General features: G+C 34.0%; 1 protein-coding gene across 2 annotated transcripts in view; it reads left to right on the top strand.

The window, feature by feature from the left end:
• Nucleotides 1–26,337, top strand: part of MICU3 (mitochondrial calcium uptake 3) — a 104,954-nt gene that overhangs the window by 42,615 nt on the left and 36,002 nt on the right. For both annotated transcript variants that reach the window (XM_045779358.2, XM_045779359.2), the window contains exons 2-7: nt 2,880–3,033; nt 10,254–10,285; nt 16,760–16,838; nt 20,411–20,458; nt 23,562–23,644; nt 26,187–26,258. In XM_045779358.2, the coding sequence (XP_045635314.1) occupies nt 2,880–3,033; nt 10,254–10,285; nt 16,760–16,838; nt 20,411–20,458; nt 23,562–23,644; nt 26,187–26,258 (468 nt within the window). The remainder of the gene's footprint in view (nt 1–2,879; nt 3,034–10,253; nt 10,286–16,759; nt 16,839–20,410; nt 20,459–23,561; nt 23,645–26,186; nt 26,259–26,337) is intronic.

The following is a 26,337-nucleotide window of genomic DNA, read 5'->3' as shown; positions in this document are numbered from 1 at the left end:
ATAAAGATGGTAGAGGCAAAAACTGTGGTTCAGGATATTAGACTAAGGCATAGCCTCAGATTATGGTGCAGAAACCATGAGAGCTCCACACAGAGTGGTCCTTCAGGGAATTCACTGGAAATGAGTCTTGGTTGATTTGGGCCAATTAAGGCATGGCCTCAGATTATGGTGCAGAAACCATGAGAGCTCCACACAGAGTGGTCCTTCAGGGAATTCACTGGAAATGAGTCTTGGTTGATTTGGGCCAATTAAGGCATGGCTTCAGATTATGGTGCAGAAACCATGAGAGTTCCACACAGAGTGGTCCTTCAGGGAATTCACTGGAAATGAGTCTTGGTTGATTTGGGCCAATTAAGGCATGGCTTCAGATTATGGTGCAGAAACCATGAGAGCTCCACACAGAGTGGTCCTTCAGGGAATTCACTGGAAATGAGTCTTGGTTGATTGGGGTCAATTAGGTCAAGGAAATGGCCTAGTAAGAATAAAACAGGAGAGTAAACTGTGGTCACAGAAAAGATTGATTTCCCTGTCCTAGGAGGAAGAAGAACCCCCCCGGAATGTATATATAGAAAGTGACCTAAGATGTTAAGACTGATCCCTGAGGACTATTCAGAGAGATTATTGCCCATTATTGACATTAAGTTGCTCAGTGTCTCACTTCTCGCCCATGACAGAGCCAAAACAATTTCCCAGTACCTATGGATTACCTGAGTAATTGTTATTAACATACTGCTGAACTAGCTTGCCTCTGGTATGGAGCTGCTTTATCTTTCTAAAGCATCATTTTCTTTGTGTCATTGCTCTACGTAAGAATCCCCTAAAGCCATGTTTTCTATCAGATTAAATTCCAGTGCTTTAGTCTGGCATTCAGAAATCTTATCAGTTTACTTACCCTTTTCCATGAATGTAAATCGTCTGCTCTGGGAAGGTTATTACCATCTTTTCAAATTTGCTGTGTAAACCTAGAATGCTCATATCTTTTTCCTGACATTAAAATTCATATTTTTTTTCTGCCTGAAACCTGATTTTTTTAAAAGATTTTATTTATCTGAGAGAAAGAGAGAGAGCACAAGCAGGGGAAGCAGCAGAGGGAGAGGAGAAGTAGATTTTTCCCTGAGCAGGAAGCCTGATGCAGGGTCCCAGTCTCAGTTTTTATTTGATTGCTTCTGTAATGTTTTCAAAAGTCTTAGTCTTCAGAATAGTGGGAAAAGATTAGTCATTTGCCTAGCTGTTCATTTAATATAAAGTATAACTTAGAAATACAAAATGTAGTCTCCTTGTTGAAAGTTCTTACAGATTATTTTGATATGACTTCTTAGATATTAGCTATTTAAATAATTTTAATAGTTTGTACGTAATCTGCATTATGCCTTCATAAACATGGAAGAGACAATAAAGAGAATAAGCTTGCCATCCTAAATAATAATTTTTTCTAATATAAAATAATTTTTATGAAATGTATAAAATATAATTTTTGTATTGTTGATAATCATGTAAATTGCTATTAACTCCCAAGAGGCGGAGTGAAAATATATATGAAAAGGTTTTGTTTGACTAATCAAATCCACTCCTAGGAATTTACTTCAAGAAACTCTTTGTACATCTATGGAAATATATTCTATGCTGGCCATTTTAACATTGTTTTATAATAGTGAGATACTATGAATCACCTAAATATTCAACCGTGTGCAATTCATTAATTGTGCTATGGTACAAACATTTACTATGAAATATTATACAGTTACTAAAAAATGGTCTACTAGAGTATTTGGAGTATTTAGTGACATGAGAAAATAGCCCTGATATATTAATAAGTGAAAAATATCAGATTACTGAACAGTGTAATGTAATCCCATTTTTGCCAAAAAAGAAAAAAATATATCTATAAATTTTAAAAATTCTGTCTTCTGAATTATATACTATTCATTACTTCTGTAATAAAAAAAAAAGTCCTTCTATTAAAAAGTAAATTTGCTGTAGTTCAGAGAGAATAGAAATAACAGTGAAAAATTATCCACAAGGAAAGGTCTTGAAATTAAGGAAAACCAAAGAGACTTCCTTTCCCCCCATCATTTATACACACTCCTTCTACCATTCTGTTAATCTTAACCTTAGGTAGAATTCAGAACAACCATTGGTAGTAACTGTATTATAGTGATCTAGAGTTAGCAACTTCAGTTCTTAATCTAAGCACTGCCACTAAGTGGTTTCCTTAGTGGTAGCCCCGGATAGCATATCAGGGTTTCACTTTCTTCTTTTAGAAAATCAATAGACTAGGGGCGGCTGGGTGGCTCAGTCGGTTAAGCGTCTGCCTTCAGCCCAGGTCATGATCTCAGTGTCCTGGGATCGAGTCCCAGGTCAGGCTCCCTGCTCAGCGGGGAACCTGCTTCTCCCTCTCCAACTGCCTGCTGTTCCCCCTGTTTGTGCATGGTCTTTCTCTCTCTGTCAATTAAATAAATAAAATCTTTAAAAATGATCAATAGATTATACTGAACAGACTTCTAATTAGATCAATAAGGCTATATAGAGAGCACATAGTAGGCATTCAGCAGGAGTTAGGATTCCTTCTAAAGAAACTATTAGCTCAGAAATTTCATGTTTTCTGAAACTGAAACTTCAGAAATAATCACAGATCCTTCAAAGTGCCAGCTTAGAATTTTCAGGCCCTTAATGATATTTATTGTAGGATCTTTCAAACATTAATTCATTTTATTCATATGGCAATTTATTTATAAAGTGATTAAGTTCTCCAGAAGACAATATTTTCACACTTGGTCATTTACTCTGTTAATCCACTTTCAGCATAATGAAAAGCATTTAACTTCTAATAGAAGATGTTATTTCACACAGTCCAAATTTATTTGCTTTCTTTACTTTAGGTTGCTATCAACAGAACAGACATTGAAGACTTAGACCTCTATGCTACATCTCGGGAAAGGAGATTTCGTTTGTTTGCTTCTATAGAATGTGAAGGGCAGTTATTCATGACTCCATATGATTTTATTTTGGCTGTTACAACAGATGAGCCCAAATGTAAGTATATTTTTTAAATTATCTAATAATTTTATAAGATTTTTTTCTTATCTCTAGTTTGTAAAATTGTGGAATAGGGTAAGTTTTCAGAATAACTAACCAAGTAATGTGGCATTTCAAAAGACATTATGCTATATAATCTTACTAGACTAGTATTTCTTATAAACTCTTACTGATATCTCTTTTCACAAACTTTCATTTATTTCCTTTTTTTCAGTTCATCAAACTGAAAAACCACCTTACTCTTGATATTCTGTGTATTAGGTTCATATTTTGCCTATTCAATTCTTCTATCCAGCATGAACAGAGTAATTCAGAGGGTTGGCTTTGAAGCTAGACCTGGTCCAAGAATTCTACCTGTATCTCTTCTGTATTTGTCATGGCTCCTACAGGGCAAATTTAGACTGTTACTTATCTTTCCATATGTTAGAGCAGTGGTTCTCAAACTCTTTGCCATTATATACATTCTTGCAAATCTCTTCAATGTCTGATTAATAGAAGATAGCTGTATTCTCATGTGCTTTTTTTATTCAATAGTTGCAGAGTATTGTTTTTCATGAAGTATATTAAGAAAATCTGCCTCACAGATAAAGAAGTAGGAAAAAGGAAGAGTATTTTAATAGCCCTTTCAGATTATTGCAGATATTCTTCTCTGATACTATCTCAACACTTGGCTAGTGGTAGTTTCTTAAAGTTTAGTTGCAATGCAGAATTTGTCATCTTTTGTCGTCTGTTATGTTAAAATCCATTGGGCTACACTGCACTTTGAATGGTTCTTTTACCCTTATATAATCTTGTAACATCAATGGAAGATACTGGTTGACTCAGTTATGCAGATCTTCCAAGTGCTGACATATTTATTATGCAATATATTTTTAAAATGACATTCAGTGATATTGTCATAATATTCTCATGAAAGTTTTTACTTATTGGAAAGCTGTCAAAATCATGGTGGTGTATACATGTTTTCCCAAATTCTGATTTTTACTTGAAAGCTCAAATGTTATCACTGGCAACAAATATTTTCAGTTTTTTTCTCCAAGTGATAGCTGACTTTGTTCATTTGTAAGAAAATGCCTGCCAAATACCTAAGTCTAAATAACCATAATTTGTCTGTCATTCATTCTTTCAAGTAAAAATCATGTTCCATGAAAAAAAGTTAAGTTCACAACTCAAAGAATCACTGTGCTTTTTCTCAAAACAGCCATAGTGCTTTGGAATGCGACAGAGTGCTTCATGCACACTTCCCATTTCATGTCACAGCATATTATGATGTACTCAAAGACACCTGTCAGATACCAGGTATTGCAGTAGGCCCTGGAGATAAAGTGGTGAGGGAAACAAACAAACAAAAGTAGATGCCCTTCATCCTCACGATGCATACAATCTGGTGGGCAAAACCAATGCTGATCAATGAAATATACAAATAAATAGCAAATTATATCTGTGCTATGAAAGAAAGATACTTGAGGCTGTGAGAGCGTATTTTTGAGAAGTAACTTAGGTAGCTCAGAGAGATCTTCCCTGGACAAATAAATATCCATGTGAATTGGGAATAAGTTAGCTAGGCTAGTAGGAAGTTGAGAATAGAGAATTTCAGCAGAAGAAACAACAGGTATTAAGGTACCATGACAAGAAGGAATGTGATACATGTGAGGAGGGGAAAAAGATCTGGGTGGCTATAGTGCAAGGAGCAAAGAAGAATATGGTAAGAAGTGAGGGTGGGTATGTGGGGCAGTGCCAAATCATTAAGTCAGTAAGCTTATATTAAACATCTTTGTTTTTATCCTAAAAAAGTAATGGAAAATCATGGCAGTAGTTTAAGCTGCAGAATAATTTGGTGTGTTAGAAAATAACTGAGTAACTTTTAAAGATCTTTTTGGCTTTATACAATGATTCATGAATCAGGCAACATCTAATTCAGCAGTTAGTGAGGAGCTCCAAGGAGTTGTACAAAATAAAAGACATACAGGCATGAGGGAACAGGAAGAAGGAAGTTATACAAGACAAAAAAAAGTGGGTTGGTTATTGTAAGATCACTTTCCTTTAGAGGACAGTAGGGGTCTCTCAGGCAGATGACTAACTAGTGCTGATTGACTGATTTAAGATTCCATTTCTGGCAGAATAGAAACTGTAATTAAGTTAAGTCTTGGCTTGGTTATGTGGGTCTTAGCACAAGGAACTCCATATTGGACCTGTTGTCTGCTTTTAACAAGTGTATACTGTTATTAGATAGTGTTTTTTTTTTTTTAAAGATTTTATTTATTTATCTGACAGAGATAGAGACAGCCAGCGAGAGGGGGAACACAAGCAGGGGGAGTGGGAGAGGAAGAAGCAGGCTCATAACAGAGGAGCCTGATGTGGGGCTCGATCCCGTAACGCCAGGATCACGCCCTGAGCCGAAGGCAGACGCTTAACCGCTGTGCCACCCAGGCGCCCCTAGATAGTGTTTTGAAAAGGTCTTTCAGGGTGGACATAGATTGGAGAGAGCCAGAGTGAGCATGAGCAGATCAGCGAGGAGACTCTTGTCCAGGCTTGAAAAGCTTCTAATAATGATGGTAATGGTGATGATGGAGTAATGAGTACTAAAAATTTCTGGCTTGTTTACCTATATGGATGGCAGTAGGGACCAGGTTTGAAAGGAAAAATTATAACTTCAACTTTGGACATGATGGATTTACGATGCCTTAGATGTCTAAAAGAGGAGATATGGAAGAGGCAGGTGGATCTGGCTTTCAATCATGCATTTCAATTCATTGAAAATCAATGTACTAAATAATCAGTTGTTTGATAATCTACTTGAAACTCTCAAACAAATGTCTTGAGTTATGTTAGAACAAATTATAACCATTTTTCTTCAGAGCCAGGGATATAGCAAAACTAAATCCTTAAGATCTAATATATAGCATGGTAACTGTAGTTGACAGTACCATATTGTATAATTGAAATTTGCCAAGAGAGTAGATCTTACGCATTCCTAATAGTAACCACAAAAGTAACTATGCGAGGTGAAAAAAAATGTGTAAAAGTTCAAAAAAAATTAAACCCTAAATAATTTGGCAAATTGGCTACTTTGCAAATTAGCTTTTAATCAATTAATACTTGATATTTTAGATTATTTCCATTGGAGGTGAGGGGAGAGGGCTGTGTAGAGTTCATCTGTACGTGATTGGTAATTAATGCAAAGAGTTCGGATGAGATTGCCTGGGAGGCAGTATAGTATAAGAACATAGATGACCAAGGACCAATCCTTGAGGAACTCCTAGACTTTAAATGATGAAGGTACAACAGCTTCTAAGATGAGCCTCAAAAGGAAAAATAGGAGTATCCAGAAACATGGGAAGAAAATCAGGAGAATGGAGGTATAGAAGCCAAGGAAAATGAACAGAATGGTCAAATGAGAAATCAGATGAGGACAGAAAAATGTCTACTAGATTTAGTAATTTGAAGGTTATTGATGATTTTTTTAAAGATTTTATTTATTTATTTATTTATTTATTTATTTATTTATTTATTTGACAGAGAGACACACAGCCAGTGAGAGAGGGAACACAAGGAAGGGGAGTGGGAGAGGAAGAAACAGGCTCCCAGCAGGGCAGGGAGCCTGATGCAGGGCTCGATCCCAGGACCCTGGGATCAGGCCCTGGGCCTAAGGCAGCCGCTTAAGGACTGAGCCACCCAGGCGCCCCTATTGATGATTTAAAAAAAAATTTTTTTTATTTTAATGTTTTTTCATTATATTATGTTAGTCACCATACAGTACATCCCTGATTTCTGATGTAAAGTTTGATGATTCATTTGTTGCGTATAACACCCAGTGCACCATGCAATACGTGCCCTCCTTGATGATTTTTAAAATGAAGTTTCAGTGTAGTGATAAGCACAAAGACCAGATTGCAAGAGCAGAAGATGAAGAAAACAGTGAGTATAAGGGACTCTTTCAAGATGTTTGGCTGTGAAGTAGAAAGGAAATGAAAGATAGTAGTTGACGGAGAGACTTTATCATTTCGGGAGACTCTGAGGCTGTCAACTGAAGGAGAGGGAACTATATGAACAAACACATGGGATCAAGAGAGTAAATGGTGTATTCAGAGTAGTCCACTTTGGGAGTATGTAGGGTAGTAGTGATAGAAAAGGCTACAAATTAAGTAGGGCTCTTTTTTGGAGGAATTTGAGGGCTATGGATTATATCTCTCTGTGCTCCTTTAACCTCCCTTTCCTCCCTCCCTTCTGGAAATATTTATTGAGTACTTACCATGTGCAGATAACTGTATTTTGCTTTGGAATTGGTCGTTTGATACTTTTTGTCCTCTTAAAATATTTTAAGCTTCGTAAGTGTAGAGACTGTACATAGAAAAGGCCCTTATACAAGAATAGGTACATATGTGTTCCATACATTTGTTTAATTGATTTCATACAATGTGGACTTTTTATCTTTATTATTAAGTTAGCACATATTTGATAAAACTATTGATGTATTTTTTAGAATATCAAATGGTATTTTTTAGTCAAATTCCATAATTTTTGTCAAACTTGTATTTGAGAAGTCATGCATTAAATAATATTTTAGAATTTCGTGGTTTGAAAATTTTTAATTAATTATTTTCTTGAATTTTTTCTTCATAATATACTGACTGTAAGCCTGCTGGTGGCTTTTTACTTTCTGGAAATATATTTCAAATTTGATTCTTTTCAAGGTATTATAAAACCACCACTTGCAGGAAAAAACATTCCATTATAAAAAAAATCTGCACAGGACATTTAATAACCACAAGTTAACATCAGTTAATTTCAAACTGGAACTTTTTTTTTCCTATTTTCTTTTTTTTTTTTTTAATTATGTTAGTCACCAAACAGCACATCATTAGTTTTTGATGGAACTTTTAAAACATAGTTAAGAATGATCACTAAAGATCAAGATATTTGTTAAAATTTTTTTTAAAGTGTAGGGTTATAGAAATAAATATTTCATCAGAAGAGAAAATATGTTTCATAGACTGAATATTAAATCATATATATATATCAACATGGCATATTGAAATTAGACAGACTTGTGTTTAAATCTTAGCATTCATTTACTAGCTTTGAGAATTTTGTTAAATTATTTAATCTTTTGTCTCCTCATTTATAAAAATAAAAATAATAGCAACCTCATGAGGTTTTTGAGGATTGAGTGACATTGGTTGTGTTTAGCATAGTATCAGACACACAGTAAGCACTTAATAAATGTTGGTAGCTGTCATTGTCACCATCATCATCATCGTTTGAATTCATAATCATGATTTTTAACAAAATCTCCAATATAATTTTATGATGACATCAACAGGAAAAAATTGGTATGCTGTGTAAACATTTGCTTAGTATTGTTCAAATAAATGTTAATCGAGATACACATTTGATTGTTGATTATAGCTTTGTGTTTGAAATCTAGAAAATGTCTTATTTTACCTACCTAAATAGAACCTAAAAGGTGAGTTTCCCATCTAGAACTAAAATAAGTCATGGATTACCTTCATATAGCTTCAAGTATTACTTTAATTTTAGTTTAAAAAATGTTGTTAAAAATTTTCAGTATTAAAAATATGAACATCAACCTATAGCTGAAGAAATAAAATACATCCAATAGAATTGAAGTCCCTCTTCACCCAAGTTATATTTATATATGTAGTAAGTTCATATGAAATAAGGAATTTAGAAAATCAGAAGATCCTTTGAAGAACAATCTTAATGGCTCTTTAGTATTTATAAAAAAAAGCTAATAATACTGAACATGGTGACATATCCGGCAGAATGAATATGTCTTTTGTGAATAATTTACCCTGGAAATCTCATAAACCCTACATGTAAAACTCAAGAGTGTGTCTAACTTCCTCTTCTGATAAGTAGCTTCTGAACATTGCATAAAAGCACGTGCATATGTACTTTTGTGCCATTTGTTTTTCTTCTGTTCCTACTGCTGTATTTCAAAAGCAACAGAATAATAAATATTATTTACAGTGTTCTGTTTTTATGAAAAGCAGAATGTTTTTATGAAATAAATGTATTGGAATTAAGGCTAAATGCTGACTTCTTTATAAACCTGCAATTTTAATCACTTGATTACACATTTGTATAAACTATATTAGGTAAAGAAAGGATATTGTTACTACATAGAGAAGAAATTGATCTCCATAAAAATCAGTTTGCTGAATTTTAGAACATACTTCTATCCTTTCGATCTTAAAGTGACTTATATTGCTTACAAAAAAGAAAGTTACATGGCAAAAACCGCCTATCTTATTGTCTTGACTTCGATAATAATGTTTATAATAACTATGGTTAATTATAAAGAAATAGCCACATTGCCATGTAGAAAAATTATTGGTTGTCATTATTGTAATGTAGCTGAAATAATTAATATTTGCCAGTTCCTAATGCAGCTGTGTTATAGGACTTAATCACATACAAACCTGGAGATAATTCTTGGGCAGACATTAGATATTCAGAGTTTTCAAATCTGAGGAAAGGAAATAGCAATGTTGACAGCGCACTTATTCCAATATTATAAGATTTATAGTATTTGAGATCTTCAGGGGTGTGAGGAGGAATCAGAAAAAGAAAGTGATCTCAGGTAATTTATTCAACTATAACACTCTTTTCTAGAAATGATTCTTAAATACAGGGAAAGAATGGAAAACAGGCTGAGGGTCTCCCTATTGTATTACCTACTCTAGTCTTCATCTCTTTTTTTCATTGCCCCCATCCTTCCCCTTCACCCTAGAGAGACCTGGCATTTGAATATAACTAGAGAAACTCAAGTGGAGATCATAGGCAGCACCTTAAAATTATAGTTTCTCTATGTTAATATTTTAATAATGTTAATGTTCTATTATGAATATTTAATAAATATCAGTATTTGTGTTTTTAAGCCCATAGGATGTTTAACATGGAGTAAGTTAACTTTATACATCCAGAAATCCCCAAAGTAAGATAATGATTATGGAAAATATGTTTCCTATTCCACTGATGTCACTTATTATAACTAGCTTATAGTACATGAAACAAATACATAACATAAATAAAACCTATACCTTAGATCCACATCTCAAAGTTAAAAAATACTTTGTCTTTTAGATATAGAAGCTTGGTGTTATGAGTTAGGGTTGTAAATGGTTACTGAATTCAGATGTACATTACATGAAGTATTTATTGTCTAATTCTTTTATATTTGTTTATTACAGTTGTTAAAACATGGAAGTCACTTACCAAACAGGTAGGTTAAAGCTCTTGGTGTATGTATGCATGCACACTGTATATATGTATACCCACTTTGGAAAATAGTTTGTCATCATCTATAAAATTAAAGATACACATACCCTGTACCTAGCAGTTCTCTTCTTAGATCTCAATTCTGCAATAGTGCATACAAGTATACCTAGTAAAGTTAAACTTGAATATGCCTTATGATCCAGTAATTTTACACTAGTCTCTATACCTACAGAAACTCATACATGCATGAGAGGTTCCAGCAATGTTATTACATTATTCTTAATTGGTCAGAAAGACTACAATACAATGTCAATAAGAAATAAGTTTTTATATATTCATACAGTGAATACTATACCAAGTGAAAACAAATGAATTATACTGGCTTAAACTAGATGAATCTGGGAAACATAATGACAAACAATTCACAAAAATTACAGTTCCATTTACATAAAGTCTAAAATTAGGAAAAAGAAGCCACTTAAGGATGCATTCATAGGTGGGAAAACTAAGGAGTGATAAATATTAAATTAAAGACAATATTTACCTCTGGAGGAGATGGAAGGAAATATCAGTGAGAAATGCAAAGAGACTTCTGAAGTAGTGGTAGTTTTCTATTTCTTAACAATTTCTAACTTTAAGTTTTACATATATTCCTTTTGTATTTTTAAATGTATGATAAACTTCAATATAAAAAAACCACATTACTATAGCATTCTAGGGAACCTCCTTAACTAGTAATAGAGAATCTTCCAAAAGTCTGTAGCAAACATGATGTTTACATGTAAAACTTTAGACATTCTCTTTTAAATTAGATAGAATACAAGTATGTCTGCTATCACAGCTACTACTCGGTTTTATTACATGTCTAAGCTAATGTAGTATATTAATTTGCTAGGGCTGCAGTAGCAAATACCAAAGTTTGGGTGGCTTAAACAACAGAAATTTATTTTCTCAGAGTTCTGGAGGTTGGAAGTTCAAGATCAAGGTGTTGGCAGGGTGGGTTTCTTCTGAGGCCTCCCTCCTTGCTTGTAGATGTCTGTCTTCTCCCTATGTCATCATCACATGTCATTGTTCTGTGCATGTCTGTATGCTGCTGTCTTCTTATAAGGACACCAGTCATGTTGGAGTAGGATCAACCATAATGACCTTGTTTAATATCTTAATTACCTTTGTAAAGGCCCTGTCTCTGAATATAGTCACATTCTGGGGTACTGAGAATTATGACTTCAACTGCAAATTTGAGGTGGACATAACTCAGGCTTTAACATGTAGTAGTGTGACAAGAAAAAAAGAGGTTCTATGGATCGGAACAGTAACAAACAATATGATTGAGAGAAAAATATAAAAATGCATAGATTTCAAATTTATTCAGATTTATTAAAAGTTTAGCAAGGTTGCTGCTAGTGTTTCTGCACCAGCAATAGCAATTAGAAACTGTACCATCAAATAAGATACTTTTCACAATAGCAACAGAAACTATTAGATTCTTAGTGTACCTAACAGAAGATGTGCAAGATACTATTATATTTTTTAAGAGATATGAGTAAGCGAGGAAATATATCATGTTCACGGATGAGTCAATTGGAAGAGTAAGGGCCCAGAATTTTCAGAACAATTCTGAAAAGAAAGGAAGAGAAGCAAACAGACAATAGGATGAGAACAATTGGGCCTGTCTCATATTAAGATTAATAATAGAGCTATAATTAAAATAGTATTATATTATTGCAATAATTTTTTAATTAGATGAAAATAATAGAATATAGAATCCAGAAACAGACCCAGGCATGTGTGGGAAGATCTGTAAGTCACTGGAGGAGGATTGACCTTTAGGTATTGAACTATAGTCTTTCCAACATGGGGGTAAATACAATTAAATATCAAACTGACCACCATATACAAAAGCAAATTTCAGATGGATTAAGTTCTTACTTTGACAAACAAAAAATTCTGAAATAGTAGAAGTAAAATAAAGGACACAAGAGCTTTTCTTAGATGAGACACATAAAGCAAAGCTCAAAGGAAATTTTGGAAAATTTTACTAAATTAAATATCAAAAACTTTGACATACCAAAAGAATGCCAACAATGTTAAAAGATGTATGACAGATGGGAGAATAGGCTTGCAATATATTAACAAAACATTAAGTGTACTGTACTCATATAGAACTCCTGTAAATCAATATAAAAAAGATAATCAGCTCAGTGAGAAAAAAAAGGTAAACATAGAATGGCTGATCAACATATATAAAGGACCTCAACCTCACTAGTGATTAGGGATACGCAAATTAAACCAATAATATGATACTATTTCACACTCATCAGATTATCAGCTTCCAGAAATCTAACAATACCAATAATTAGCAAAGATGAAGAAGAAAGAACCAGGTGAGGGTGTAAATTTGTATATTCAGTTTTGAGAGAAATTTGGCAATTCTAATAAAGTTGAAAGTACGTATCAAAAACTCTACTTCTAGAGAAGTGTACTAGAGAAATATTACACCAGCAGTCTTGTACGCGTTTTCTGCAGCATCGACTGTAATAGCCAAAATTTAAAAAAAGAAACAATATAAATGTCAGTTGAGAAATGTATAAAAAAATTGTGAAATAAGCATATCAAGGACAAATAGAGTAATACAGGACGGCAGTGAAAAAATATATCCGAGCTATAGGTATCAACATGAATGGACCTAGAAAACTGAAGGTTGACTAACAGCAGGTTGCAGAATAATATAGACTGGCTTGTCTTCAAGTGCAAATACCTTTTCAGGGGTCCATGAAGTCAAAACTGTTTTTATAATAACACCGAGAAGATACTTGTTTTATTACTTGCATTCTCACAAGTGTACAGTGGAGTTTTCTAGAGGCTACAGGATGACTGGTGATGCCATCATTCTGACACCTAACAGAATATGTGCTTGGGTATTTTTGAGGTTTAAAAATTCATCATTTCTACTTCCACATGCATTAAATATTGATAGATACCCACATAAACAATATCCCCTTGGGATAATTTTTAAGAGTATAAAGAATTACATTTCAGAACTGCTAATATAGAACTGCTGTGTAGCCATTAAAATGCAATGAGCATTTGGCGGGATAAATATGCCCATGAAGTATTAAGTGCAAAGAGTAAGTTACAAAACAATATGTAGAAAATAATTTAGTGTTTGCCACAATGACAAAAATGCTATATAATTATGCCTGGAGAGAGAATTAGACTAAAAGGACTTAAATAAAACTTTCAATTATGGTTCATTCCTGGATTGCAATTAGTTTTTATTTCCTATACTTGCTAATTTTCCTATAATGCGTATATATTAACTATATAATAAGAAAAAATTGTACTTATTTAAGAAAATTATATAAATCTTTTACAAGACAACTATAATTCTAGGAAAATTAGTTTGAAACAGCAAATATCTATTTAGTACGAACTTGCAGTACTGCAATAAAACTCTGATGCTAACCACCCAGAGTTAGTGTCAGACTCCACGGATTTAAGGGCACAGTCCCCAACAAGAGTGCCCTTATTTCAGATGCCAGTTGCAAGTTCTGGGGTCCCCAGGCCACCTATACTTCTGACCAACTGGCTTCAAATCCAAGAGGCTCCCATAATTCCCATAATTAGACTGTTTCAGAACTCAGATACATCCTATATTTATAATTAATAATTTATAATTATTTTAAGGGACACAAATCAGGACTAGCCATATGAAGAGATTCTGAGGACAGGTATAGGAAGATCCCAGACACAGACCTTCCATGCCCTCTTCCCATGGAGAAGTGTGTCATCCCTCCTGGCACATCAGTATATTTACCAGTGGAAATCTCCACTGAGCTTGGGTGTTGAGTTGTTATTGAGGGTTTCATTACATATGTATAATCAATTGATTCATTGGCTAAGTGATTAAACTCAATCTCTAGTCCCTTTCCCTAACTCTCCCCAGAGGTAGGGAGAGCTCAGAGCCCCAACCTTCTAATCCCATGGTTCTTCCTGGTGATCAGTAAGCCATCCTGGGTCATCCTATTAGCTAAGTGTGATTCAAGGATATAGCATCTTCCAGGAACAAGGGGCAAAGGCCAACCAAATTATTTATTATTTTTTTAAGAATTTTTATGTATTTATTTGAGAGAGAGAGAGAGAGAGCGAGAGAGCAGGAGCAGGGAGGAGAGAGAGAAGCTGGTTCCCTGTGAGCTGGGAGCCCCACATGGGGCTCAGTCCCAGGACCCTGAGATCATGACGTGAGCTGAAGGCAGACACTTAATTGAATGAGCCACCCAGGCCCCCAAATTATTTATTATTACAACACCACTACATGTAAGAGACCAATATCTAGGCACTGGGAATGAGGAGAGAGATTCCCAGTCTGAGTAGAAATACAGATTTTACTACGTTTCAAAACTTCTTAAAGTGAGCTGAAGACAAAGATCAGTATGTTAATTAGATAATCCAGACCAGAAGAAGCTGAATTTTTACTAAAATAAACTGCTTAGTCAGTAAGGTTCTGGTCAGTCACTCACTTGGGTGAGTTCTTATCCTCTTTAAGTCTCAGTAAAATATGCATAATGAGGATTGTTAATTAAAATTAAATGAGAGATTGTATTAGCCCATTGTCAGGCACACAGAGGGCACTGAATAAAAGGTAGCTATGGGTTTTTTTTGTTTTTTGTTTTGGTTGTAAACTCTAACTGAGTTCAAGCTAGAAGAGATGAAGTTGAATACATGGGAATAGTTAAAATGGAGAAAGATGGGGCACCTGGGTGGCGCAGTCCTTAAGCGTCTGCCTTCGGCTCAGGGCGTGATCCTGGCGTTATGGGATCGAGCCCCACATCAGGCTTCTCCGCTAGGAGCCTGCTTCTTCCTCTCCCACTCCACCTGCTTGTGTTCCCTCTCTCGCTGGCTGTCTCTCTCTGTCAAATAAATAAATAAAATATTTTTAAAAAAATAAATAAATAAAATGGAGAAAGAGTAGTTGATATTTATATAATAGATATGGTATACATTAAAGTATATAAAATAAATGCAAAATGTTTTTTACTCTCTTGCTCTAACAAAAATATTTATGAGCTTATTGTTGTTTATTGTTGTCAGTATTCCAGCTTCTCTTCGTCATTCACACCTGAGTTCTTACCGCTGCGCTGTTGCTGCTCTCTTCACACACTACTGACTGTCTGTTGCTTGCAGTGCAGAGCTAGATAGCTCTGTGAAGGAAATGAGAGCAGGGTGCACAGATGGGCCTCAGGGAATCCATAAATCCCCTAAAAATTCCTCTCCTGCCTCTGGCAGCCCAGGGTTTCCTTATTTGCCCGTCAGCTCAGCTTTGTAATAAAATAAAATTAAAAAAAAAACCCAGTTTATAATGTCACAGAACATTTTTAGGTATAACCACATCAGGAAGGGTTTGTCTAAAAGTGCTTCCCAAAGTGGAATGTGGGGGAAAAAACCACCCAGAGTTCTTGTTAAAAATAACACATTCTGGTTCAGTAGGTCTGGGATGGGAGCTGAAATTCTGCTTTTTGAAGACGCTCTCCGGTTATGCCTAGGCCATTGGGGAACCACACGTTGAGTAGCAAGAATCAGGTCTGGAAATAGAAGTGGTTTCTAGTGTTTTTCAGTGTGTTACTTAGCAAACTACCTTTTTTATTTCAAATTATTTCAATTTATCTCATCAAATCCTTTAATAATTTTTCTTTACAATTAACCAAAATATAATTTTCATTCAATTATTTTGAACTCAGTATGCACAATAAATTCAAAATTCCTTTCGTATCTGAACAATGATTCAAATGTTTAGATTTTCCAAAATAGCTCCCAACCTGCTGTGGTAGTTTGACTTAAAAACAAACAAAAAAGGCTGACTAAGCAATTGAAGTCTGTGTTCTTTACTGAATATATAAGTTAAAATTAGAAAAAAAAATGGAAACAGTGGTCATAATCACTCAGTACCTCTGAACTCCGTCTGACGTCAGCACTCTGAGTCACTGCTTAAATATTCTTTATTCTTTCCCAATATGATCCTCTGTCCATTTACTTCCTCCACAAAGCACCCTAAATCCAAGAGGGCTACAGAAAAGAGACAGTATATAAAGCCAGGTTATCATTTCTGACCTTGTTTAGGAAATCCACCATTACTTACCGCTTTCATGAAACTATCATTTTCTAACTGGTTCCCGAACTTAAACTCACTGTTTTATCTTAATTTGATTATTTTAAATATATTCCTTCACTTGCTAAATTTATCTGAAATTTTTGGTAGCTCTAATTGAATTCAACGTAGCTTCTTTATGATTTATTTTATATTTGGACTGTGGGCAAATATTGGGTTTTGTGGTTGAACAAACCACAGGTATAGAATAGAAAAAATACAGCTATTTATCAGGTCTTTTAAGCAGAGTATTTTTTTTGTATAAGGCATTTAAATATTTTTTATCTATTTTATAAGTATGTGGTTTACCTATTAATTGATGTTATGTTATAGGAATTAAATCAAATGCTCTCAGAAACACCACCAGTTTGGAAAGGATCATCAAAGCTTTTTCGTAATCTTAAAGAAAGAGGTAAGTTAACTTTAGTACTTATGCATTTTAAAATGGACACTATATAATTTATACTCTCTCTATATATTTTTCCTTATACTTAAGATAATATAACAGTTACATATGTGTGTGTATGTGTGTGTGCATAGAAAAAAACCGAAAAGAAAAACACCAAATATTAACGATTGCTTCTGGGTAGCAGAATTAAAAGTGTTTCTTATTTTTATATATATTATTCATGTCTTTCAGATTTTTTAGAAGAAAGTGAACTTTTATGGCTACAAAAATTATTTTTCAACCATATTGAGCAGCGAAGGTTATATTTAATTACAGAAAGCATTTTTCAAAAATACTGATCTCTAGCTGTTTTTCTTCCTTCCATTTTACTTCTAAGAGATTATAGATTTTTTTAAAATTTAATAATCAATATGAAGAACTTATTGGATATGTCTTTTGGTCACCCAATTTGAACATGTTTCTTTTAAAAACACTCACTGCAAAATCCACCTCTTTCAACCTACTATATGATCCATATCTATGTATCTAAGCTGTTAATTTATACATTTCCTCTCAAATATATAGCTTTTATTCTCCTTTTCTTTTACACTTTACTTTTTGTACATATTTATAGAAAGACTAATTAATAAGATCTCTTTAATCTTAAAAAGGAATTTGTCTTGTAAATATACTTTTTTATATTTTCAAATATAAGAGTATAAAACATAAAAATGTTTAAAAAATTATATAAAGTTACCTTTTTCATTTTCATCAATTTTAACATATTAGTTTGAAAATAATTATACTCTAGCATGAAGACAAATATTTTAAAGAATAATTATAATCCTGTGTATTTATCTGAGTAGAATTAGAAATTCTAATTGCTTCCAAATGGTTCAGATAGAATCTGAAAGGAGTAGACACCTTACCTTTCACTGTAGGCTTTTCATAACTAGGTTTTTTAAATCTTTGTGAAATCTGGGCCATGGTATCTTTAAAGCTCTGAAAATTTTTTTCCTGGAAGTTGTCTTAAAGATTGTCATTCAGATCTTAGGGTGGGATGATAGGATCAGGAAAATTCAAAGCTCAGAAAGGTAAGTTAGCAATTTAAAAATATTTACTTAATACCTCTTGGGAAAATACAAATTGGGTCAAGTATAATCTGAGAAAAATATATGCATGGAAAATGGCAATTCTTTGTAGTCAAAGAGAGGGTTGAATCTGGAAGCCCTAGGTTTAGGCTTGTCCTAATCTTCTTTATGTTACATGCATATTTGCATGTTTTTTGGGAGAAAAGATCTATTCGGTGCTATGCCACAGAATTATCTGTAGTGATGGAAATGTTCTATTTCTGCGTTGTCTCCCATAGTAGCCACTAGCCAGATGTGGGCTTTTAAGCACCTGAAATGTGGCTACTGTAATAGAGAAACTGAATTTTTTATTGTATTTAATTTTATTTGTTTTAAATTTAAGTAGCCACATGTGACCAATGGCTACCTTGTAGGACAGTGCAGAGCTATGTCATGGTGACTGGATTATCGAAGGAATCCATGTATGCAAAAAGTTTTAGAACCATTAGGTTAGGTGAAGTAGAATGTCACAGAGAGCCTTGCTTTTTTATAAATAGGTTTAAGTGGCAAAGGAATTTTAAAGCTAAATCTTGAGAGCTATTGAGGATTAATTTACAAATGAATTTTATCTGCTTAAAATATTACCCCGCAAGAAAATGTTATGCAGTTTTAAAAAAAATTGATATGCAACATTTATGAAAACATGTATTTCAGACTTAGTTATAACAGCCAACTGCATAATGTATCATAATATAGGAACTAAACAGTATAATGTTTTTAAGGAACTCCCCCAAGAACTTTTTTTATTGAATTTTCAAAAGAAACCTACTTGACATCTTTCTTACCATCTTTTTCTAAAGATCACAACATTGCTATATGGCTAGCATCTGTATTTTTATTTTATTTTATTATATGATCTTGGGTGGCCTTAAAATAAATTAAAAGGTGAATCTAATAGTTTTCCATTTTTATAATTGGAAAGCATTAAGAATCTACAGTTCTTGTTTAGTAGTATTTTCTCTTTTCCTTGATCATTTTTATTAAATTATATCATAAGTTTCACTTTGTTCTTGTCTGTGGATTACACCACCTCAAAAACCATTTGGTCCTACAGACAAGTACCTACCATGATAATTATGATTAGTACTCTCACTGTTAATTGTTCACTGAGGGAAACCTTGAGTTAATTATCAAATAAAAGGTGTATAGTAGTTATTAAACTTCATTATACCAACCAACATCTCTTGTGTATTCCACCAGGTCAATTAGAACAACAGTCAGTAAGATGGGATTATAGAGACAAAGAGCCCATTTCCCAGTCCCATTCCCTTTTTTCTTTTTCTTTCTCTTTCTTTCTTTCTTTCTTTCTTTCTTTCTTTCTTTCTTTCTTTCTTTCTTTCTTTCTTTCTTTCTTTCTTTCTTTCTATGAGGGATCCCTATGGAATCTAGGTATTGTATCTTTTATATACATTGACCATTCCAGAATCTTTCTCCCATAACATTCATGGCAGTCAACCAGAACTATCTGTCTATAGGTCACAATATTGTAGTATAAACAAAAGAAGGGAATGCTTTCAGGGCCTCTCGCTAGTTCCCTTCAAGTCTTCTGACAAACTGCCTGACAGTGACTCCTCTTCTCTTTGTTCTCTAACAAAGAGGGTAGCCTCAAAGGACATCAGGTAAAATGGACTTTCAGGATTCACAATCTGATTATTTAAGGATTTTTGTATACCCTTTTACTAAACATTAAGACTATCTGATATCTGGAGAAGTGTTACTGACTTACTCCTGATTTTAATTTTCTCAGGATCCACCTGGAAACTCAATTAAGCATTAGTTCTAGTTTGGGGTGTTATGTCCAAAAGCAAAAATTTGAGTAATAGAATATATATTGTATTTACTCCAAACAAATGCCTTTTAAACTTTGTAATTCTTGGATTAAGAGAGCTCCGGATGCAATATTCAGAAAGTGTAAGCCATGTAATTAAGATAAAAACTTCTTAGAGTACATTTAATAGAAGCATTAACTTTGTCAAGAATAATAATGATAACATGAATGCAGAAAAGCAATAGTTTTGTTTTTTAATGCAGTTACAGAAATTGTATTTGTAAGCAAGAATATCTAAATTTCTTCAAGAGTTAAGAAGTAATTAAGTACTTTACAGTTTAACCATTTTCCACCTTTTTATTTTATGTTAGATTCATCCATTGAAAACAAGCAACAAGTTTAAAGTTACAGTTATAAATAAACAATATAATTTTGCTTTCTTTGCCAGTATATCTAGGAGCATTAATGGGAATTTTGCATGGGTTTTTACCGAGGCATTGTGAAACAAATTAAAAGTAATTTTGTTGCTTCTTTTGCCATGATTTTTAATAGTGTAGCCTTGTTTAAAACAATACTTAGAATGTTCTGTAAAATGGTAAGTTCCTTATTAATATTACTTATTGTTACTGTAAGAATAATATTTTGCTTGATGAAGTAATATTTTACATATAGCATTACTAATACTATTTTTCTTCTAGGTGTGATTTCTTACACAGAATATCTTTTTCTTTTATGTATTTTAACAAGTAAGTGTACTCATTAAGTCTACTTTTGGGTACAGTTTTCTTTTTAAATCGGAATCTTAGAAAACAAATCTTAGATTCTCTTACTATTGAAAATCACTTTAGGTTTATCCATGATTATTTTGCAAAACTCATGTCTAAATGTTACCAGCAAATGCTAAGCATAGCACTATCAAGAGTCAAAGACATAAATGTTTTTATGGACTATGGTATAGTAATAAAATGCTCATAAATTATAAATTTTATATCATATATCATTCCTTTTGGTTTACATGAAAGCCTAAAGGTCGGGTCATGTAGTATTTGTAAATTTCATGCTACACTCATTGAAATCACCTTATTTCTTAAGACTCATGTGAAAGAATGAGTCTTCTAACTAGTGAGTGTATCAAAATACCTATCATACATCCTAAAACAGCTTTGTATTCTCTGCCTCTCATATGCAGCAATTTTTATGAAATGTATGAAGGGCTTACTAATGATTTCAGTTAAATTTCATTGCATTTAATGCAGGAACTTACCTGCTATTGTTCACTGTGCTCCAGCCCCCTGGCTTTTCTGTTCCTTGAATTCTCACTTCAGGAATTTGTACTTTCTGCTCCCTCTGCCATCAGTGCTTTTTCCTCAAGATCCTCATGATAATAAACATTATTCAGGTTTTCTTTGAATGTGAAATATGAACCCTTCTTGACTATATTCCCTAAAATAGCTCCCTCTCTTACTTCTCCCTTTTTAAACCTTTACCATGTTTTATTTTGTTCATAGCACTTAAAACTATTTGAAAGTATTTGTTTATGGTTTATGTGTTCTTGTCTGCCTCCCCATACTTGAATGCAAGGTCCATATGGTAAAGATTTTCTCTTTTTTTCCATTTTTGTATCAAGAACAGTGTCTAGCACATGGTAGCCTCTCAAAAACTAGTTGGTGAATAAGCGAAAAAAAGAATAAATGAATATCAGTAGAGGGATTCCTGTTTGTGGGGATTTGTGGAGATATCTGGAAATACAAATTATCAGTGAAACTCTGTCATTAGAAACAAGTCATTAAATTTCTTGTACTTCTATGATTAGAAAATTCAGAGCCATTGTGTTATTCTGAATTTAGTAATGAATGATATTATGTTGGAGTTTGTCACAGGAGGTTTGGGGGATGTACATGTGTGCATATTAATTTCAAAAATTATCATCCTTTATTTTTTCTTGTATTTTTTCTCCTGGACTCAAAATGAAATTAAAATGTTGGTGCTGAAGAACAAGAAGTGTTGTGCAGTTAGTAATACAGCTATCTGGGGTTGTTCCAGACTGGGAGCATTTATGATTCAAATCTAGTCAATGATGAATACTCAAAAATTAGAGGAGTGCCAAGGAGTGTCTTGGAGACTTGTGAAAAAGTTATATTGTTAGCTATAGAACAGCTTTGGTTGCAAAACTAAGTTTGAAATACCTAACCAGAGGAGTGACAGGCAAGAATATAATAGAACTGGTTAGGAAAGCCACTTGTTGAGATGGGACAGGATATGGGTAAGAGTGTGGGAAAAAACACATGGTGGTTTTGCTTACATGGAAAGGTTAGGATCTTTGGATGCAGTGAATCCTCCTTTGGAGTTCAGGACCTATTTTAGAAACTTCTGGGAACTTGAATTGAAAACTTGTGGATGTTTTTAAGATTAGAACCAAGAGAAATGTGAAAACAGAGCTGGCAGGAAGTGGGCTCGAGAATCCACCTTACCTGTCTATGGTTCTCTCTTCTTTGCTATTTATTATTTTAACTTCATTTTCCCTTCCACACAGTGCTTGTAAGGACTTCTTTTCATTTTGTATTTTCAAGATCATTTTAAAGCTTAAAACTTGGTTATTAGAGATGATGTAATTTTTTATTTCTTTCTCAACCGAATGCTAATGAAAGTAGGTTTTAGTTCCTAAACAATATGTTGGAAATGAGCTTGCACGAAAGACTGGCTTCTGGTTTTCATTATTTTCAGAGACAGCTATTACCGGTCAAAAAAAGTAGGGTTACATGCTTCTCTTTCGCTAGCTTCAAGATTTTACAACAGGAAATGCCAAATGTATCTGTGGGAGGCCACTTTTTAAAACTTTTTGCCAGTCATCTCAAAAGAAAGGGTCAGAGGGGCGCCTAGGTGGATCAGTCCCTTAAGCTACCTACTCTTGGTTTTGGCTCAGGTCACGATGTCATGGTCTTGAGATCGAGCCCCACATTGGGCTCCGCGCTCAGTGTGGAGTCTGCTTGAGATTCTCCCTCTCCCTCCCCCTCTACCACTCCACCCCTCACACGCATGCACGGGCCTGTGTGTGTGTGCATGTGTGCTCTCGCTCTACCTAAAATGAATGAATGGATGAAATCTTAAAAAAAGAAAGGGTCAGATGTTTCTCAAAGTCATGTGCACTGAGCTCCTCTTTGAAGGGCGTGTTCAAGTTTTCTTCTGTTGAGGTTTTCTTCTTTATGCTTTAGAAGGGATAGAGGGGTTGAACATCATTATAAGGTTCATTAAAGCAGTTTTTAGTGTGTAAAAGTGTGTCTTTCTCAGAAAAGCAATTGTTCCTTGTATTTTGGAGAAATTGAGAATTATTCAAGTCTCTTTTATTTTTTATTTCTGCTTTTGAAGCTTCTACAAGTTTAAACCCAAATGTGTAATCTCTTGTGCTTGACATTTATTTTCATAGGTTTCCATTCTGATTCTCCTAAGAATCAGAACTGGTCCATTGTGTTATTTTTTTTTTCTTTTGTTGTAAGTATTGAACATATGTGATAATTTGATATTTCCCTTTTTAAATGACAAACATGGGATAACAAAAAGAAGTGTTTATTTTTGGAAGTCAGGTAGTTAAATTTTACTGTCTCTTGTGCAACACGTATCACACAAATACTTTTAAAGTGTATTATCAATTTTGTTACTAAGTGCGCTAATACATGAAGCAGAAATGTGTATACATATATAGCTTTTGTTATATTTCACTAATAGTAACGTGCTGCTTTTAATTTCTTGGTTAAAGAAAGGATTTTTGTACAGAGTATACTTAACTATTTGTAACTGTACTTTAAAAACATTTTTTCCATTTAACAAGTACTTTTCTGTTCTTTCTGGCAGAGCCACATGCAGGTTTTAGAATAGCTTTCAACATGTTTGACACTGATGGCAATGAGATGGTGGACAAAAAGGAGTTTTTGGTGGTATGTATATTATATGCTGCATTTTAGCAATAAATATTGCTCATTTGTATTCTTATGTTTTTGCATTATTTGGAATAACATAGAAGGAAGAGTGAAACATTTATGCTTTTACCTTAATTTAATAAAGAAGTATCGTGTCATGTACTTTAAATAATTCCTATATTATAAAAATAAAAATTGTATTCATTATATAAAGATGATTATAGTTGTTTACATGTATTCTGAACATTTAAAATGAGTCAAATATTTTCCACTGGGTGGATAACAGGCAGTCCAGAGGTGTGGTATATGCCCAGTTATGCTCAGACTCCATCGTATCAGCCCCCCAGCCACAACTCTTTGCCACGGGAACTTCCCTTCCTTCTTATGATAGGATCTGTGATTTTTCTTTCTGCTTTTCTCTTCCACTCATGACTGCCTTATATTCCAGTCTTGTCCCATTTTGCTTTTCCCTTCTCCTGTCTTTGAACAAGGGCTGATCTAAAGTGGGGAGAATAAGATTGTTCTTAGGTATCTATTTCTCATCTGACTGATGCAGCATCGATTTGGCAACATCATCAGCTGCTCACTCATCTTGCCACTCCCCCTTCCAGAATTAGAATTTCTATTTCTTTTTACCTATGGATCCTGCATCTGCATATGTGGCAAAATGCCTATTCTGTTTTTTTTTCTTCGAAGTAGAGATCCTTACAGTAACAAATTCTATCCTTAACATTTATGTTCAATTCTGTATTTACCTATATTTCCTAGTTAAAAGAAAAGGGAGAGATGGCATATAAATAGCGATTTTATTTTCTATTTTCCTTTGTAACATGCCATTAAAAATCTCTCAAAAAACCTCTTAAACAGCTTAGTATTTTCCTTAGAGGCTGGAACATGGAAGAGAAACTATGAAATCATTCTTTTCTGTGGTAGAAAAGAGAAGAGATAAAAATCCTTGTCATAATCAGTAGCCATTCAAAAGGAAGCAAGCAGACTAGTTACTGGGATCTGTCAGATGGCTTACTCTAATACCCATATAGCCTTTGTCTGGGGACAGTCCCTGAGCCACATCTTTGGAACCTGGAACCATGAAGGACCCCTCATTTGAGTGCTTTTCAGGATGGTGGGGAGGTGAGAGTTTTCAGTTTCACTGAAAAGATAGACATATGTTCCTAACACCATAAAATAAACAGATTTAGTTTCATGTAGTTTTGTTATGATAGCACAAAACTGTATTTTAGGATTTTCAGAATGGGCCTAGTAATCTAAATAATTTTTAATAAAGTTTCTGTGGCAACACTGCCAAGTGTTGCCCATAGACTAAAAGAATAACTTTTGGAACTCAGTGCATTGAAAGGTGTCTGTATAGATGTCCTTTGGAATATTGTCTGTTTGTGGAGATGGGAGGTAAAAACGTTCACATAGAACTTGTTTCCTGTCTTTACTCTTTGCTGCGGTTTACTCTTTGCAGTGGCTGTACTGCTGCCTCATAAGTGATGTGTTTTTTTGTTGTTTTTATTTGTTTGTAAATATCAAAGAATTCCTAAAAGCAGGAGGTGGAGTTGAGCTAACTTCTTGCAGAGGTCTAAAACATACGATTCTCCTGCCTACTTATAAATTGATTATTAATAACTCTTGCTAAAAACTCCTTTCACTAAGAAAAAGTGTGAAAATAAATGTATTTGTTATAAAATCATTCATATTTTGTGCTGTATTTGTGTTATTACATATCTTGGGAGGTGATACATTTTATTTGACTTTCAACTATTGCCATACAAAATGAAATGAACAGTTAAGATAGCTGTTCAAGTTACATAGCCATGAACAGTGACCTCCCCATAAAGCTATGATAGAGGTAGGATTAGGCTTCCATCTGTAATATAGAATTTTAAAGAGGAAATAATGCCATTGATAATACAGCTGACATCTCTTGAGTGGTTACTATGTGACAGGCAATGTGCTGAGTCACTGTCTGTAATATTTACTCTGCACAGCATTCTTTTGAGACCTGGTGATTGTACCTCAATAAAGCTGGAGAAAAAGAATATTCTTATAAAGTAAGGAGTTATCGCCATCTTCCAGATATGGAAAACAATCCCTCGAATAATTGGAGTAACTTGCCCAAGAGGTTATACGCAGAGCCCATGCTTCCACCGCAATGTACAGTTACCTGAAAGGGACTTTAGAGGGCGTCCTCATTTCATATATGAGTAAACTGGAGCCTCGTGAGGGATGTGTGACCTGTCCACCATCATAAAGTTAGTATGTGACAGAAGATGGGCTCAAACCCAGAGTCCCTGAATTCTACTTCAGTGTTCTTTCTACCCCAGCAGGCTTCATCTCTTTTATTTGTGTGTCACAGACTCCCTGAGATAAAGAAAAGCTATAATTTTGTACGTTTAACTGAACCATAGGCTGCCAGTATCAGAAAATGTATCTGTCGTAGTTTTAATGTTCTTGATAGATGAAGCTAATTCTTTGTTTTTAGAATATACCTAGCACAGAGTGGTAAGTAGGTACCCAGAAATTCACTGGATATTTGATTCTTGATCACTTTCAGCTTCAAGAGATATTCAGGAAAAAAAATGAAAAGAGAGAAACAAAAGGAGATGAAGAAAAGCGTGCAATGCTGGTAAGAATAATTTATAGTAGTTTAAGGTGGGTTTTCTAGGTGAGAATTTTTTTATTCATGTTGAAAAACAGTAATTGAA

Source organism: Ursus americanus, chromosome 27 (assembly GCF_024610735.1).
Source record: "Ursus americanus isolate L20-20 chromosome 27, mUrsAme1.1.p, whole genome shotgun sequence".
Lineage (NCBI taxonomy): Eukaryota > Metazoa > Chordata > Mammalia > Carnivora > Ursidae > Ursus > Ursus americanus.
Note: the sequence above shows the minus strand (reverse complement) of the source record. Positions and strands in the feature narration are given on the sequence as shown.